The sequence below is a fragment of the Chionomys nivalis genome, chromosome 17, assembly GCF_950005125.1.
Source record: "Chionomys nivalis chromosome 17, mChiNiv1.1, whole genome shotgun sequence".
NCBI lineage: Eukaryota > Metazoa > Chordata > Mammalia > Rodentia > Cricetidae > Chionomys > Chionomys nivalis.
In genome coordinates, this window is record NC_080102.1 from 19,325,387 (window position 1) to 19,342,062 (window position 16,676).

Here is a 16,676-nt window from a genome sequence, read left to right on the forward strand (position 1 = left end):
CGCGCCGTGCCGCGCGTGCTGACGCTGCGCGGCGCGCCCGATTGTGACGCAGGCCGGGTTCCGCGTTCTCGAGTGACCGCGGGCGCAGCCTCGGGGGCCCCAGCAACGGCAGCAACGGCCGAGGCAGGCGGGGTCAAGATGGTGGCTCCGCTGGCGGGGGAGGCTCTGAAGGGAGGAGGAGCCAGACCCTAGCCGGCCGGAAACACCGACGCCCCGAGGCCTCCCGGGAGCCGCTGCTGCCGCCGCCCCCCCCCCCATCCCCCAGCTCCATCGAGGGACGCGAGCGAGCGATCGAGCCGGCGGCGGGACGGGCCGGGACCCAGGACAGGAGGCGGGCGGGGGCGGAGCCACTCTCCTCTGCGCCCGCCCCGGCCGCGGCCCCGGGCCTCCCCCGCGCCGCCCTGCCCGGCCCGCCCAGCCCCGGTGTGGCAGCGGCTCATGGCGGCGGTGGGGCCCCCGCAGCAGCAGGTGCGGATGGCCCAGCAGCAGGTCTGGGCGGCGCTCGAAGTGGCGCTCCGGGTGCCCTGCCTCTACATCATCGACGCCATCTTCAACTCCTACTACGATTCCAGCCAAAGCCGGTTGTGCATCGGGCTCCAGATCTTTCTCCGGCTCCTTGGTAAAGACAGCGGGGATAGCCCGCGGGGCCAGGGCGTGCCCTGCCCGGGTCGGACGGGGGCGGCAGGGCACCTTGTGGTACGCGGCTCGGGGAACCACACGGTTCGATTGCCCAGAAGGGCCTCTTGGCGGGGTGCGGGGACCCGAGACGCTCGTGCCAGCGTTGACAGCGGAGTGGTTGTGGCGCGTCAGTGTTCCATTGGCACTTGGAGGAGGTGAGGAGAAAGCAGGGCTGTGTGAGCATGCGGCTCTCTGCCTGCTGTTTCTCCTGGGGAATGACTGACGGCTGGCATAGCGCGTCCTATGCGACAGCCCTGAAAAAACAACTGTCCCGGTCCCGGTCTCCCCGTGTGTGTCCTTGGATTTGAGCCAAAGCTTGAGCCCACTTGCCCTTTTCGCGAGGTAGAGTCTGTTGTCACTTCAGTGCCCTGGAGTCCACAGGCTCGCGAAATGTTTGAGGTGAATGGACAGACAAGCCAGGAGACGGGGTTGAATGTCAGACCTTGAAACCATTTCCAAAAGTCACCGCAAGGAAGGTTATACTTATAGGGAGCCCTAAAATCTTTCTATGAGTAAATAATAGGGTGTTGAATGTGACTTTGACTTGTCCCCAGGGTGATGAGACATTTGCAAGAGACTTAGGAAAATCAGTCTTCATATGGCTTAAGTACTGAGAACATTTTGTATTTCACTTTCTATTTCCGCACGGTTTTACCAGAGTGAGAAACATCATTTATACAGGGATTTTTCTAATTACAGTTGTGACAGTTTGTTGGTGAGGTGACTGTTAAGGTTAGTTTCCCGTGGGTTCTTGCTTTTGAAGTGTTGGGGAGGGGAACTGGAGTGAGGTCCTCCCCAAGACTGTCCGGAGTATAAGCATCTGTTGTCTCTTCCCATAGAAAAGGGGTGGCAGAAAAGAGAGAATTTTGTTCTTAGTAACAGTATTTACGTTTGTATGCCAGCTCACTTTTGCGGAGCATTTTCCCAGGCGTTAACCTAATCTGTCAGTTACCCCTCAAAGATAGTATTGTCCTCACTACAAGTGAAGAAATGAGGTTGGAGAAGTTAGGTGTTTGAGATTTGGTGCCCAGCTGGTAAGCGCTTGCCAGAGCCTCAGAAAGTCCTCTGACATCGGGTGGCGCTTTCTCCCTCGGTGTGTTGAAGTAGAGCCTAGAACAGGGTGCTGCCAGTTAGTCTTCATCTGATCATTGGAAAGGGAGAGATGGAAGTGGTGTTGTGTGAGCACAGGACTGTGAGCAGTCTGCTTCCTCTGTGAAAGTTACTGGCACCATCCTCTGTGGTTTGTGAAATTAGTGCTGTTGGTGAGAGGAGTCTGCATATTCATTTCAGAGACAGGATAGCCGCCGCCTTGAAGGTCTTCGTGGTGTAATAACTGCAGGTTCTGGGAACTCTTTGGGGACCTGGTGATTTAATGCAGTGCCCTGTTGAGTACCCAACACTAGGTAGATCCAAGGAAAGGCAGCTTCCTTGGTGAAGTCGTGTATAGTGAGGACGTTGAGCAAGCAGCTGTTCCCCTTGCCCAATCTGCACACCTACTTTTTATCTTCACGGAAGCTTTGTATTTGGGCATTTAAATAAGAACCGCTGGTCATCCATTTAACTGCTTTGTGCTTTGGTCTCATTATCGTCACCTTTGTAAAGATGGACAATGATATTTTGTCAACACAACACAGCTCTCACCTCAAATGGGATAGGAGACAGCCGATTCTGGAACCAAATATGAGTTGCTGTGGCCCGGGAACACTGATTGAGGTTACCCCAAATTCCGTCTTCCAGCGTGGTAACAGTTTGCTGAAGTTTTTAACAAAACAAAGTGTCATAAATCACTTTAAAAAATTAGTGGAAACAGTAAGTATTGGGCCAAGCAAAGCTGAGATGACTCTGTCTGCTATAGAGCCAGGATATGATTGTAGCGAATGAAGGTTGTAAGTTGATATTCCAGACAGTTTTTATCTGTTAGTCACTGGGTGCTAGCTAGGTCTCACTCTGACTTGGACAAGGAGTGACTATAAGGGCTAAAGATAGCCTAAGATAAACTGTAATTAGGCTCTAGACCTGCAGCATTCCAACTCTCCACAGTCAGTGAAGCTCCCATCACTCAGACTTGCAGAAGGCTTGTTTTGAAGGTGCAGCTTCTTTTTGGGAACTTCTGTTCACAGTAGCTTTATCATGGAGTTTAGGACAGTAAATGAATTAGGATAATTAACCCTTTAAAACATTGTTTGGGCTGGGCGGTGGTGGCGCATGCCTTTAATCCCAGCACTTGGGAGGCAGAGGCAGGCGGATCTCTGTGAATTCGAGACCAGCCTGGTCTACAAGAGCTAGTTCCAGGACAGACTCCAAAACCACAGAGAAACCCTGTCTCGAAACCCAAAAAAAAAAAAAAAAATCGTTTGGCTGTTCATGTGTTAGCTGTTTGTATGATAATTTTTCAAAAATTAATGCTTCTATTAAGACTGTACTTTGAAAAAAGAAAAAAAAGACTGTACTTTGTTATACATACTTCATCCTTTTGAAATCACCAAATATTTATTTGAAAATTTTTATTCCAGAATATTGAGTCAGATTTTATGAGCAATTAAAAATTGACTTCAGAATTTGTCATCTAACTATTCCCTAAATTGTAGCAGAATAGTTGTGCTAATATTTTGTTTGTAAGAATAAAAAAATGTGCTGGTGGTGATGGCACACATCTTTAATCCCAGCACTCAGGAGCAGAGGCAGAGGCAGGTGGATCTCTGTGAGTTCGAGGCCAGCTTGTTCAACAGAGTGAGTCTCACGACAGCCAAGGGCTACACAGAGAAACCCTGTCTCGAAAAACTAAAATAAATAAAATAGAAATGAAAAAGTGAGTTTTTATGTTTGAAAATAAATGACCTTAAATAAAGTAGTGATGTGTATGTGTGTGCAAGGTCCGAGTGGAGACTAGTGCCCAACACACCCTTTTCAAATGTTCCTAGCTGTGTGTGTCGGTGTCCGCACGGTCACACCCTCTGGTTCAGCAACTGCACTTGCATTTGGTATCAAACCAATTTGAGATTTCAAAAGCTCAGAAAGCAAAACCTTTCATTTTAGAGATACAAAGAAAACCTTAACATTAAGTACAATGTTTCTTAGGAAGTACTAGAATGTTAAATGAAACTCATTCCACAGCAACATGATGCTGAATTAGCAAATTTAAATACACTAGAGAAGATGCAAGCATGGGAGCTTGTTTTAATGGTATTACTCATGTGGTGGTAACTCACTGAAGTGGCAAAGGATTTTCTAAACATAAAAGAAAAGTCAGAAATTACAAGGGACAATAAGTTTGAGTGTTTAAAAATGAAAAACTTTTGTATTGAAAATCTTTTAAAATGACAGAGGATATCATGTATGGTAAGTTTTTTTTTTTTTTTAAATATGCTTCCATAGTAAAGTGGGAACTTTAAATAAATTTCAAGTGGCCAGTAAAGAAATAGTTTCTAGAGGCTAGAGAAATGGCTCAGAGGTTAAGCACACTGGCTGCTCTTCCAGAGGTCCTGAGTTCAATTCCCACACCCACCTGGTGGCTCACAATCATCTATAAAAGGATCTGATGTCCTCTTCTGGCCTGTAGGTTTACATACAGAGCACTCATACATAAATTATAAATAAATAGTTCCTAGCTTTACTTATAACAATAGAAATACAGTTTATCTGTTAGATGGGTAAAGAATTCAAAGTATGATTTAAAAGTATTTGGCAGACATGTTTACCTATTTGAAATGGGTAAGTTGATATAATTTGATAAGCCTCTGTGTAAACCATTTGACTTTACCAGTTGATATTGACTGATTAAGGCAGGGTCTCCTGTAGCCTAGGCTGGCTGCAAAGTGAAGATGACCTTGAGCTTTTGGTTTTCTTCCTCCACTGATGAGATCACAAGCATGCCCCACACCATTGCTGGCTTTGCAAGATGCCAGGGATTGAACCCAGGCTGTCAAGCGTGCGAGGTAGCAGGTATTCTTGCCACCTGAGCCATGTCTCTATCCTTCGGGTGACATTTACCGTATACCTTTGGACTCGCAGCTCCAGTTCTCCAGACTTAGAGATTTGAGCTTACTATACTATGAGCAAGGACATTCATTACAGCAAGAAACAAAACGGCAAACTTCAGACTTACTCTAAATGTGTATTAGTCGGGAATCTGTTCAGTGTAAAAGAAAGAGATCATTGGTTTAGTAGAAAAACCTGTGATGTAAGAAAGCAAAATGAAGCAAAAGTGATTGTGACTGGCAGAAGACTAGACTGAGACATCTCAGCAGTAGCTCTGTTGACATTTTGGACAGAGTAAATATGGGGATGGGTCCTTATCCTCTACAGTGTACAATCTTAGCATTCTTTGTCTTCTACCTGACCTCGGTTAGCACAGCCAGATCTGTCCCTAGATTCTGCCAAATGCCCCCAAGGAAGGAGGAATCTAATCCTGGTTGAGAAATGAACAAATAGACCAGGATATAAAGTTGTTCGGAAATGGACACCAGTATAATAGAAATTGATGGGTTTTGGAGGTAGAATTGAATTGAGGTTCATGGAAGTAACTATGAAGTATTTAGTGATGATTTACTTAATATGGAAAAATTACTGGTACTTTTTCTCTTATCTGTATGAATAGTCAATTTGTAAAAATTAAAAGATTCTAAATTGAAATTTTAAAATTAAAAACCTTTTATAATAAAGCAGCATCTAAAATATAAAGGATTGGATGTAAACCTGAGCATTACTTATGACCAACAAATATATTTATGTTCAGAATATTTTTAATTGCACACAAATAGGAAAAGCTGCTGGCACCATATTGTGTTAGTCCTTTTGTTAACACTGAAGAAGATGGACTCATAGGAGGAAAGAGCTATTTTGACTCCCAGGTTCAGAGGGTTCAGTTCCTGGATGCTTCAATTGACTTGGGACCTGTGGTGAAACAGAGCATATGAAGGCCAAGGCGGAGAGAGTTGCTTATCTGGTGGCAGACAGAAAGCACAGAGAGACAGGAAGGAGCCAAGATGAGTTATACCTTTAGAAGCATCCCTTTCAAGATCCCCTACCCCCACCCCGCCCCTGTAAGGGACCTGCTGCTTCCATAGGCCCCACCCACTCCCTTCAGCTATGAATTCATCCTTGGATTAGTTCATTGTTGGAATTAGAGCTCTTGTGATGCAGTCTCCACTCTCACCGACTGCCAGGGACTGTCTTCAGCCTAGCTCTTTGAGAGGACACTTGTCCAAACTAATAAACGGACAAAGATAAAGTGGCAGTCACAGAAAACCCCTGAATAGTCAATTAAAATGGAAGATTTAATCAGTAGTGAGAAACCAATTTAAGTATAAGTTATTATTTGAGGGGATACTTACCCTGATTACAAATGGGTTCATTGTTCATAGGAACCCTTATCATAAGTATTAATATGTGTCAATTAAAAATAATATGGGGCCAGGTGGTGGTGGTGCACAGCTTTAATCCCAGCACTTGGGAGGCAGAGGCAGGTGGATCTCTTGTGTTTGAGGCCGCCTGGTCTACAGAGTGAGCTCCAGGACAGCCAGGACTGTACAGAGAACCCTGTCTCAAAAAACAAAGGGGTGGCAGTTGCTGGACACCTACCTCATATTCGTGAAGCCAGTTCTAAATAAACTAAGATTGAATGTAGAACTTAGAGGGAATATCCTCAGGAATATAAAATATTGGTAGGTTCAGTATTAAACATCTAACCCTCAAAAGGCACTGCCCACCGTATGTCTGTATGAGCACATGTTTAGACTTGTCACGGTGTGTGAGAAACTAAACTTGTCCTGCCTCTGCGGTGCCAGTAAGACAGTGTGATGACAGGAACAAAAGGGCATTTTTCTTACTTTCCACATCTAGTCCAGAGTGCTTCCCCTCTGGTCAACAGAATGCATGTAGATTTTTCCCCACCAACAGCCAGTTTTGTGGTGAATTCTTCATGAGTACCACAGCTTGTCCTGCAGTTTAGTTCAGTGCTGATAACTGATTTTCTAGGATGAAAGGTCTGCCCCTCACTTAGGTTGTGTGGCCTGTGCTCCTAACATGTGCTATCTATCATCCAGGGTCCCCTGGCTCACTCTTTATGTTCCCTTAACTGCTAGGATTAAGGCAGACAGAGTGTGAGAAATGCCTATATTTGTCATCTGTTACGAAGGACACAGGTGGAAGAGGTAGATGTTTAGAGCACAGGAGGGGAGGAGGGGAGGGGAAGGGAGGGAAAGGAAGGGGAGGGGACTGTAGAGAGCCTGTGCCCCGACAGGTTTCCAGCCTCAGGAACTTCAAGTTGAGCTATCTGGAGCCCTCAGAATTCAGTCTTGCTGGGGTTTTTGTTGCTTCATTGTGTAGGCATGTTGGTTAAATCATCAGCCTGTGACTTAGGTACTCAGCTCTGTCCCTCTCCAGCTTCAGAAGTAGGTGTAGGTGGTGTAAGAAGGCCGCTTGTTAGCTCCCCGCTGCTCAGCCCTGAAATAATCACTCAGAAACCATATTATTTGCAGTACTGTTTGGCCAATAGCTTAAACGTATTTCTGGCTAACTCATATCTCAAATTAACCCATTTCTAGTAATCTGTATATCATCACAAAGCTGAGGCTTACCGGGTAAAGTTCCAGCATCTGTCTCAGGCGGGGCTATATGGCTTCTCTCTGACTCTGCCTTTTTTCTCCCAGCATTCAGTTTATTTTTCCCTGCCTAGCTCTACGCTGCCCTATCCCAGGCCCAAAACAGCTGCTTTATTAACCAGTGGTATTCACAGCATACAGAGGGGAATCCCACGTCAGGTAGGAATGGGACCAAAACCTTCTGTAACAGTCAGTCTCCATCTTGAAAATATCCAGAAGCTCCAAACTGGCATTCACTGCATTCCTATACAAGACAGTATTAATCATGTGGATTCCACAGGTTTTAGAAGTTGAAAGTTTGGAATCTGGGCGAGGACCAGATAGATATTTCATAGTATAGGTGGGTGAACACCTCTTCAGAGAAGGGTATTGGGGAGCACACCTTTGTTCCCAGCACTCTAGAAGCAGAGGCAGGCAGATCTCTGTGAGTTCAAGGACAGCCAAGACTCTGTAGAGAGACTCTGTCTCCCAAAACCAAAACCACCACCTATTTAGGTTTTGGCTTTTTAAAATCCATGTTCCATATGTTAATAAGCTCATATATGTTAAAAATGTAATTTTATGAATAGAACAACCTATGATACCATTCTTGTCTTACGTAAAATGAAAGTAAGTTTGATAGAATTTTTTTAAGGTAGGGTCTCATGCAGCTCAGCGTGGGCCTTCTGCCACAATTCCTCAGGGCTTGGATTAAAGTTAGGTGCCACAATGCCAAGTTTAGAAAAATGTTGTCTGTGGTATACTTTACTTGCCAAGTATGCTAATAGATTGACATCACACATGCTTTCTTCCTGGACTTGGTTATTGAGGACCCCGTTTGAAGGGAGAAGTGCATTTGCTACTGCGCTGCCTTGCTGTATTTCACACTCTCTAGTCTGCTTTCAAGGCACCCAGGCGTGGAGAGGGGTAGATACTAATTTATTTCCGGCTCAGTTGTAGCCAGGAGTTTGCAGAGCGGTTCAGAATGAATTCACTGTAAAAGGTTCGTCCTTTGGCAAGGCACACCCTTAGTCTCAGCACTTTAGAGACTGGGGTGGGAGGGCACAAGTTGAAGGCAAGTTTGGACTACATACATAGCAAGTCCCTGTCTCAGAAACACACAAAGAGCCATGCTGTGCTGTGTGAAATGCATGCAGTTTCCCCTCCTCTCCTGTTTTTATTTCTTGGTTTTGGAAATCTAATTGAAAAAGCCCTGAACTCTTTGGTGAATTCAGTTCAAATATTAATTCAAAGCACCTAATTGGATTTTTCTACCTTGAGAACTTTATAAACATTCTAATTACTAGAGTCTAGGACTGAAATTCCCAAGTTGTGATATAATTGATTCTCTTTCTGCATCTCCAGGTGGTGTTTTAAAAGAAAGTGGGTCCCTTATGAGCCCTAATGAAGACTCCCCCCGGGCTTCCTTAGCCATTGTAAATGAACCCTAAGAAGGGACCTCATGTCTGAAACTGCAGTATAAAGAAACCTTAACTGTGCTCCCCAAAGATCACCAAGAGAAACATTTACTTTGGAGACTTAGTATTTGGGGAGTTGGTATTTTTTCTGTAAAGTGAGTGTCGGTTCTCCCCATATCAAAAAAAAAATCTGTCTGTAGACTTTGGGGAGGAATTATAACAAGTGTGTGCTACTTAGGGAGTGCTTGTTAGTTACACACTGAAGGCGCCATTTTCCTCAGGGAAGAGTAGTAGCAAGCCTAGGGATGGTGGCATGTGCCTCCAATCCCAGCCTCTAGGAGGCTGATGCAGGTGCAGATTTGAGGCCAGCCTTGAGTATATAGTGGGGAAGGGAGGAATCAGATTACTTGTTAGGCCATATGCAGACTTGGAGGTCATAATGGCACCACAGTTCTTGTCCTCTCTACCACTTCCCAGTTTGTTAGACACATGTACCAATGGCACTTGCTTTGTACAGAAATTCCTGATAGCCAAGCCATTCCTCTATTTGTGTGTATAAATAAGATTCAGAGAAGTTGTTGTTAGGTTTAAAAAAAGGACTATAAAAGTTCAGCTAAGGTCATGAAGAGTTAGGGTGGGGGCTGATATACTACTATGAATAGCAAGTTGACACCAAGTATTTTAGAACCTGTTTTACTTTCTCTCTTTAAGTGGCATAAAATAGAACTTAGGTTATTTTGATTTTGACTCAACTTAGAGAATCAGTTAGGCTTGGGATTTTCCATGTAGACAAAGGCAGCAGATGGCTTCTTGCAGGCTGAAGTCGTGTTGCTTCCGTTCTAGGGGAAAGTTGCTGATGCTCCATACAGTCCCATCTTCTGGGGGAGCAGGCAGATCTTACTCAGGTTTACATATTTTCAGGTGTGTGAATGTGTGTGTGTGTTTTCTTTTCACAAAGGAAAGACACTTAGGCACAGGATAATCCCTTAAAGGAACTAACCATCACCGCAGCCCTTTTTTATACGCATAGGCCGTGAAATGCAGCGTTCTTGATGGCACACTGAGGGAAAGCTGCTGAGTGTTCATGGCTTCTTAGCTTTGTCTGTCCCCTTCCCTAGGTTTCAGTTTTCAGTCAGGCTCTATTTTGTGATCATCTTTAAGAGCATAATGCCTATGATACTGAAACATTGCCCCAATAAAGCATTGTGGGCTCCAATAACTGTGTAATAGGGCGATACCTACATGGATAATTACAAATTTCAGTATCAGGTAGTAGATACACTAGGTATGTCAAAGGTTCTGTGGGTATGCTGAGTGAACAGTAACTGTCAAGATCTCTAGGGTAGGTAGGATTTGAAAAGTCAGGATGAAATGTAGATGTATTCTAAACTACAGATGTAATCATGGCAGAGGAAGGAGCAGTCGGCACAGTAGTGTGTGTTGGGAAGCAAAGTTTGAGGGTATGGAGCCCAGAGCATCAATAGTACTGTTATTGAAATTAAGTTCTGGAAAAGCAGGCGAGGTTTGCAGTTAGAGTTTAGGAGAATTAGGTGAGCAGTTTTATTTCATTCCCATACTTTAAACTAGTCCAGTAATGTAGCTATGGTGCTTCCACTTAAAAATTAATCTCCTTAGGCAGAGCACAATGATGGCACTTGATGAGGAGCATCTGACCATTTGTAGTAGTTACACATGGAATAATGGGAGTCACGCTTAGAGCTGTCTTTTAAAGCGTGGTTTGATTTTACTGAGTGTATTTTGCTATATGAAGTGATTCAGTAATTTGTAGGAAAGGGAACTTGGAAGAGCATTTCCAAAATGTGAAGAAAAGTCCTGGGGACCTAGTTTGGACCCCTAGTAAATTCGCATGTCTGAGAAGCAAGAGCCTTTTGAGTTCAGTTGGAAAGGAGGGGACTGAGTTGAAGCGGAACACTTCACCTGACTGCCTGAAGAACACGTTAGGAAAGCATTCTGAATCCAAGTAGGAAAATTCTAGTCTAATTCTTAGTCGTCTTATTTTTGTGGTATTACATTAAACTTTTTAATAATTATGAAATTATATAGGCAGTATCATTTTGAGTTTTAAAACTTACCAAAAGGTGCGTATCATTAAATATTTGTCTTGAAGATAATTTAGTAGTCTTGTACCTGGGTATATACCATGACAAACAGAATTAATTACTTTAGAAACCAGAAAATAAGGGCCAGGTTTTTTAAATGATGTTTTTAGTTGGTCTGGCCTTTAGAACTCTTAAGTTGTCTTTAACAACTATGAAAATACCATAATAAAGGAAGAAAGTTTAATTGCTAGTAAGAAAACATGCTTAAAACGATTTCCTTTGAGTAATGTTGTCTCTTTTTGTCTTTAGGTATAATTGTGTCCAGCACTGTTCTGATCTTGTCACAGCGATCGCTCTTCAAGTTTTACATGTACAGCTCAGCCTTTCTCCTAGCTGCAACTTCAGTGTTAGTGAATTACTATGCTGCTTTGCACATTGACTTCTATGGTGCCTACAACACATCAGCTTTTGGCATCGAGCTGCTTCCCCGGAAAGGGCCATCACTGTGGATGGCGCTCATCGTTCTGCAGCTGACCTTTGGAATTGGATATGTCACTCTACTCCAGATTCAGCCCATCTATTCACAGTTAATTATTTTGAATATGTTGGTTCCTGTAATCGGCTTAATCACAGAGCTACCATTACACATCAGAGAGACTTTAGTTTTCACCTCTTCTTTGATTCTCATAGTAAATACAGTGCTTGTCTTGGCAGTGAAACTCAAGTGGTTTTATTATTCCACACGGTATGTTTACCTGTTAGTGAGGCATATGTACCGAATTTATGGATTACAGTTGTTGATGGAGGACACGTGGAAGAGGATTCGTTTCCCAGATGTACTCCGGGTCTTCTGGCTAACAAGAATTACAGCTCAGGCTACAGTATTAATGTACATTTTAAGGATGGCAAATGAAACTGAGTCCTTCTTTATTTCTTGGGATGATTTCTGGGACCTCATTTGCAATCTAATAATTAGTGGGTGCGATTCTACACTAACTGTACTAGGCATGAGTGCTGTAATTTCTTCAATAGCCCATTATTTGGGCCTTGGAATCTTGGCCTTTATTGGATCAACTGAAGAAGACGACAGGCGGCTTGGCTTCGTAGCACCTGTTCTGTTTTTCATTTTGGCTCTTCAGACTGGTTTAAGTGGGCTGAGACCTGAAGAGAGACTTATTCGCTTGAGTAGAAACATGTGCCTTTTATTAACTGCAGTCCTGCATTTCATCCATGGAATGACAGACCCCGTATTAATGTCTCTCAGTGCCTCCCACGTATCATCATTCCATAGACACTTTCCTGTGCTGTTTGTCTCTGCTTGCCTGTTTATTCTTCCTGTTTTACTCAGTTATGTCCTCTGGCATCACTATGCACTAAACACATGGCTGTTTGCGGTCACAGCCTTCTGTGTGGAGCTCTGCTTGAAAGTGATAGTCTCTCTCACCGTTTATACGCTGTTCATGATTGATGGCTACTATAACGTCCTCTGGGAAAAGCTTGATGATTATGTCTACTTTGTTCGCTCAACAGGCAATATTATCGAATTTATATTTGGAGTGGTAATGTTTGGGAATGGGGCCTATACCATGATGTTTGAGTCAGGAAGTAAAATTCGGGCTTGTATGATGTGCCTACACGCATATTTTAACATCTACTTACAAGTAAAAAATGGTTGGAAGACATTCATGAATCGTAGAACTGCTGTTAAGAAAATCAATTCACTTCCTGAAATAAAAGGGAGCCACTTGCAAGAAATCGATGATGTATGTGCAATCTGCTATCATGAGTTTACAACATCCGCTCGTATCACACCATGTAATCATTACTTCCATGCACTGTGCCTTCGAAAATGGCTGTACATTCAAGATACTTGTCCAATGTGCCATCAAAAAGTGTACATCGAAGATGATATCAAGGACAATTCAAATATATCTAACAACAATGGATTTATTGCACCCAACGAAAATCAGAATCCAGAGGAAGCTTTAAGAGAAGATGCTGCTGGATCTGACCGGGAATTAAACGAGGATGACAGTACAGACTGTGACGATGATGTTCAGAGAGAAAGGAATGGAGGGACTCAGCGTACAGGCGCAGCGGCAGCAGCAGAATTTAATGATGACACTGATTAAAGTAGCATTTACTAATCATTGAGGTATTTGTTTAAAATTCAGTTCATCCAAAATGGAGTACTATGCTTCACGTCAGTGTGTAACCAAGCACAAAAACAGTATCGCTGTTGAAACTGTGAATGATTTTCCGTTTACTGTGATGTGCTACTGTAAATATACCTCTTTAATTACTTCTGGTCTCTTTGGTGACCTATTTAAATTTGTGTACATTATTGTACATAGAATAAAATGTTTTCACGTTTCTATGACAAAATCTGAACAAATAACTTCTTAATAGAGATGATACAGTGCGTCAGCTGTGCCAAAGAGTCCTCCGTGAAGTTAGAACGTATCTAATGCTGGACCCTAGGTTTTCTTTAAAATAAGGGGAAAATGAATATGCAAAATAAAGGAACTTTAGTATAAAATTAAAGATGAGATAAAATAATTTGGATTAGAGAGGCTACTAATTTTTCTTTTTTAAATGAAGGAACAGTAACCTGCAAGAAGCAACTGAGAAACTTGAAATCCGAGCTGTAATAGAGCTGGGTTCAAAAGTCATGAGTCAGGGACTGAAAATTGAGAAATAGGCTTGTTATCAACTAAGCTTTGATATAAACCAGGATGTGCGGTGCAAGTTTTAGGTAAAAACATCACTGTCCTTTCAGACTTTTGGTGAAATTACACAATAAAAAGGTTACCGTGGTCAACCAGGACATCAACAGCCTAGGCAGTGCTGCTCTGACTCTGTGGGTCAGAGTTAGGGTATAACGTACAGTGTTACCGCTTTGGAGAGATCGCCTTAGTGACACTTACAGTTTTACCATGAAATTCCACATCATAAAAAGAAAGCACGTACAAATAAGTGTCAGGAAAAAAATACTTTAATGGTGTTGTTATATAGCGTGTTGGCTAATTCCAGTGGATCTTCTTCTCTTACTGCTGCCATTATCTCCAATATTTGGCTAAAACAAAACACAAAGAATCAACTTTCTAAGAATGTATTGTTTTAAATTAAAGGTGATTATGTATAATCACCTTCTCCTGTGTAAGAGAAGGTCTTGTACCCTTCCTAAGGAAGTTTAAGAGTTATTAAAGTTGTCAGTAATATCAGAGGAAAACATTACCAGTTGCTGGCAGTCAAAGTTCTGGAGCTAACATACATATAAAGAAAACTAGAAACCAGGGTCATGCAAGCGCAGAGCTAAGGTGCAGGGGGGGTGAGTCCTTTAAGACTGTAGGTCAGCACATTTGTTACTGGATAATGAGCATCTTAAAAATGGAATGTATGTTGCACATAATACAGGTTAAGTCCCTTTCTACTTTGGGTTTCATTTTATTTATATTATACACACACACACACACACACACATTGATGGTGTTGAGGAGAGCAGGGCCAAAAACTTGAAAGGCACTGCTTACTGAACTAGTCTTTGACAGACAGCAAGGGATGGCTGTGTGCACAGTAAACACATGACGGCAGGCACAGAAGGTGTGGGAGGGCTCTGGTCTTGTGCTCAGAGCAGAGAGAAGAGACTAGAGGCCTCTCTCTGTGTCTTTGCAGAAAATGATGATCAACAGTGGTGGTTTCCAAGCAATATTATCTGTAAGTAGTTTTTAATCACGGATTAAAAAGTTGTAGTCCAAATTAAACATTTAAATATTCCTTGTCATGAGCTTTTTGTTCCCTTTATGAGTACCCTAATTGGACACCCAAAATAAGTAGGATAGGGATTTAAGATTAGCTGGAATTTTAAAACCTGTTCTCAGTATGACACAGAAGCCTTGCTTGACACAGACACCGACACTGACAAGGAACTCTGTGACAGTGAAGCAGTCAAAATGCAGTTTTCCGCAGTGAGCTTGAGGTCGTTTATGTGCGCAGATACATTGGTAAGGGTGCTGCTGCTGACAGAGAGGGCCCAGAGCACAGCTGCTCTGCTGAGACTACGCAGCAGAGTCACCCTGCTATTCAGTCATGTGCTACAGTCGCCATGCTTAGGAAAGCATTCTGTTTAGGAAGCCAGTCCTTGTATCCAGTGTATTTCTCTGTAGCTTCAGAGACATAAAGCTGCAGTTATTTTTTAAATATAGCTTTACTGTGAGATTTTAAATTATTTTTCAATCCTAAGTGTGTGTGGCAGTGGTTGTGTGTGGGTGTGTGTGTGTACATACATGAGTGCACGGACCACAGGAATCAGATTTCCCTGGAGCTGGAGTTACAGGTAGTTGTGAGCTCCTAATATGTGGTGCTGGGAACATCTCAGTTCTCTCAAGTGCGCTTAATCTCGGAGCCATCTTTCCAGCCCCTACTGGGACACCCTTACACGAGGCACAGGCATTGGAGTCTTGCAGTATCAACCCATCACCTTTCAGTATTCCCCACAATGACAATTAACTCTTGAACAACAACAACAAAATGGATGTACACATGGTGATTCAGGACTAACCCCAGTAGGTGGGAGACCGAAGTAGGGGGATTAAGGATTCAAGGTCACCCACTGCTGTAGAGCAACTTCTAAGCCACCTGGGCTACCTGAGACCCTGACTCAAGTAAAAAATCACCATTCTCCTGTTTTAGTCTCTTTGGGTCATGATGAAATCTACACTGCTGCCAGACAAAAACCCCAAGGATCTGGTCTCACTTTGCTGTCCCAGATTTCTCTTCTTCCACTCACCTCACCCTATTTTCTGCCACACTAAGTACATTGTCTCCCTGACACTGCCAGGCTCTTCTGCAGCCTGCCTTTGTTCAACATTTGTCTATCCGACCTGACTGCAGGCCTGCTTAGTAAACAGCTAAATTCCCCATTAGTAAAACATGCTCCTAGAACCTCTTAGGGCAGACATTGTGAGCTCCAGGGTCCTCTCAGGCAGCTTACTGCATCTGCCTGTTTGCTCCAGGGAGCAGAGGCCCCTCTCCAAAACTGCCACATTGACCCTACTCATTCAGGTGTGTGTGATCATAAGAACTATTGGTTCTTCAAGGTAGCCTCAGTAACTTGCCCATTTCCTAACACAGCAGGAGCACCAAAATAGGTTTCAAGAAATTTATAGCCTAAAGGAAAAGAAGACCTGTATATAAGCAGTTAAATGGAAAACTCAGTGGAGTGGAAGTTAACAGATTCTAAGTAGCAGAGGCACAGCCATCTGAAATGTTGACATTTTCGGCTTGCAAATGCTGATTTCCCTGAGCTCTGCCACTTAGCTAACTGCAGGACAGGCTGATGCACTGCTTTCAGTTCTTAAGTCTGCATTAAAAACTCCGTGAAATTTGCCTTGCAAGTTTACAGCTACGGCCAACAGCTATGATTTTACAAGGCATTAAGTACAGAAAACATACGTTGGCACTATATCCTCCAAGTAGTGTGTGTATTTGCCAATGGCCGTAGTGAAATAACAGCTTCTTTATTGTCCTGTGATCTCTAGTGTCTCCTTAGATTGTTGAAGAATTTTGAGAAATAATGTCTTCTAAATGAATCTGCAAATTCCTCCACCACCTCCAGCAAAAAACAAACAAAAATGCCTGAAAGTGGTATTTTACAAGCAGAGTACAAAGATCCCTCACGTGAGAGGTTTTAAGCATCAGTTCAAAACTCTGCCAAAACTAGTTGTGTTAAAGACAAAAGACCCATATGCAGTGTAGAAGGACACTTTAATTGGTTTTTCTGCCTGCTGAATTATAGATCTGGCTTATTGTGTATTATTACATATTACTTATTTGTAATGTAATTAGGCATATTTTCAAGACATTACTGTCTACCAGAAACAATCTGATAACTAATCTTTATAAATGTGCTAAGCCTACAGTGGCAAACAACACTAGAC

The 16,676-nt window shown here is 43.0% G+C and overlaps 2 protein-coding genes across 8 annotated transcripts in view; one reads left to right on the plus strand and one right to left on the minus strand.

Moving 5' to 3' along the window:
• Positions 1-66: 66 nt before the first annotated feature.
• Rnf139 (ring finger protein 139) lies at positions 67-16,275 on the plus strand. The gene is made up of 2 exons (XM_057791567.1): positions 67-619; positions 11,047-16,275. The coding sequence occupies exons 1-2, from the start codon at positions 439-441 to the stop codon at positions 12,867-12,869; spliced, it is 2,004 nt and encodes a 667-aa protein (XP_057647550.1). The 5' UTR covers positions 67-438; the 3' UTR covers positions 12,870-16,275.
• Positions 13,715-16,676, minus strand: part of Tatdn1 (TatD DNase domain containing 1) — a 33,336-nt gene continuing 30,374 nt past the window's right edge. For all 7 annotated transcript variants that reach the window (XM_057791568.1, XM_057791573.1, XM_057791569.1 and 4 more), the window contains one exon: positions 13,715-13,813. In XM_057791568.1, coding sequence (XP_057647551.1) covers positions 13,717-13,813 — 97 coding nt within the window. In that variant the 3' untranslated portion in view covers positions 13,715-13,716. The remainder of the gene's footprint in view (positions 13,814-16,676) is intronic.

What these genes read in the sequence shown, in the direction of transcription:
- Rnf139 (XM_057791567.1), top strand. Translation starts at nt 439, where the DNA reads ATGGCGGCGGTGGGGCCCCCGCAGCAGCAGGTGCGGATGGCCCAGCAG. An exon ending in GATCTTTCTCCGGCTCCTTG is followed by an intron (nt 620 to 11,046) that starts GTAAAGACAGCG and finishes TTTTGTCTTTAG; the next exon opens with GTATAATTGTGTCCAGCACT.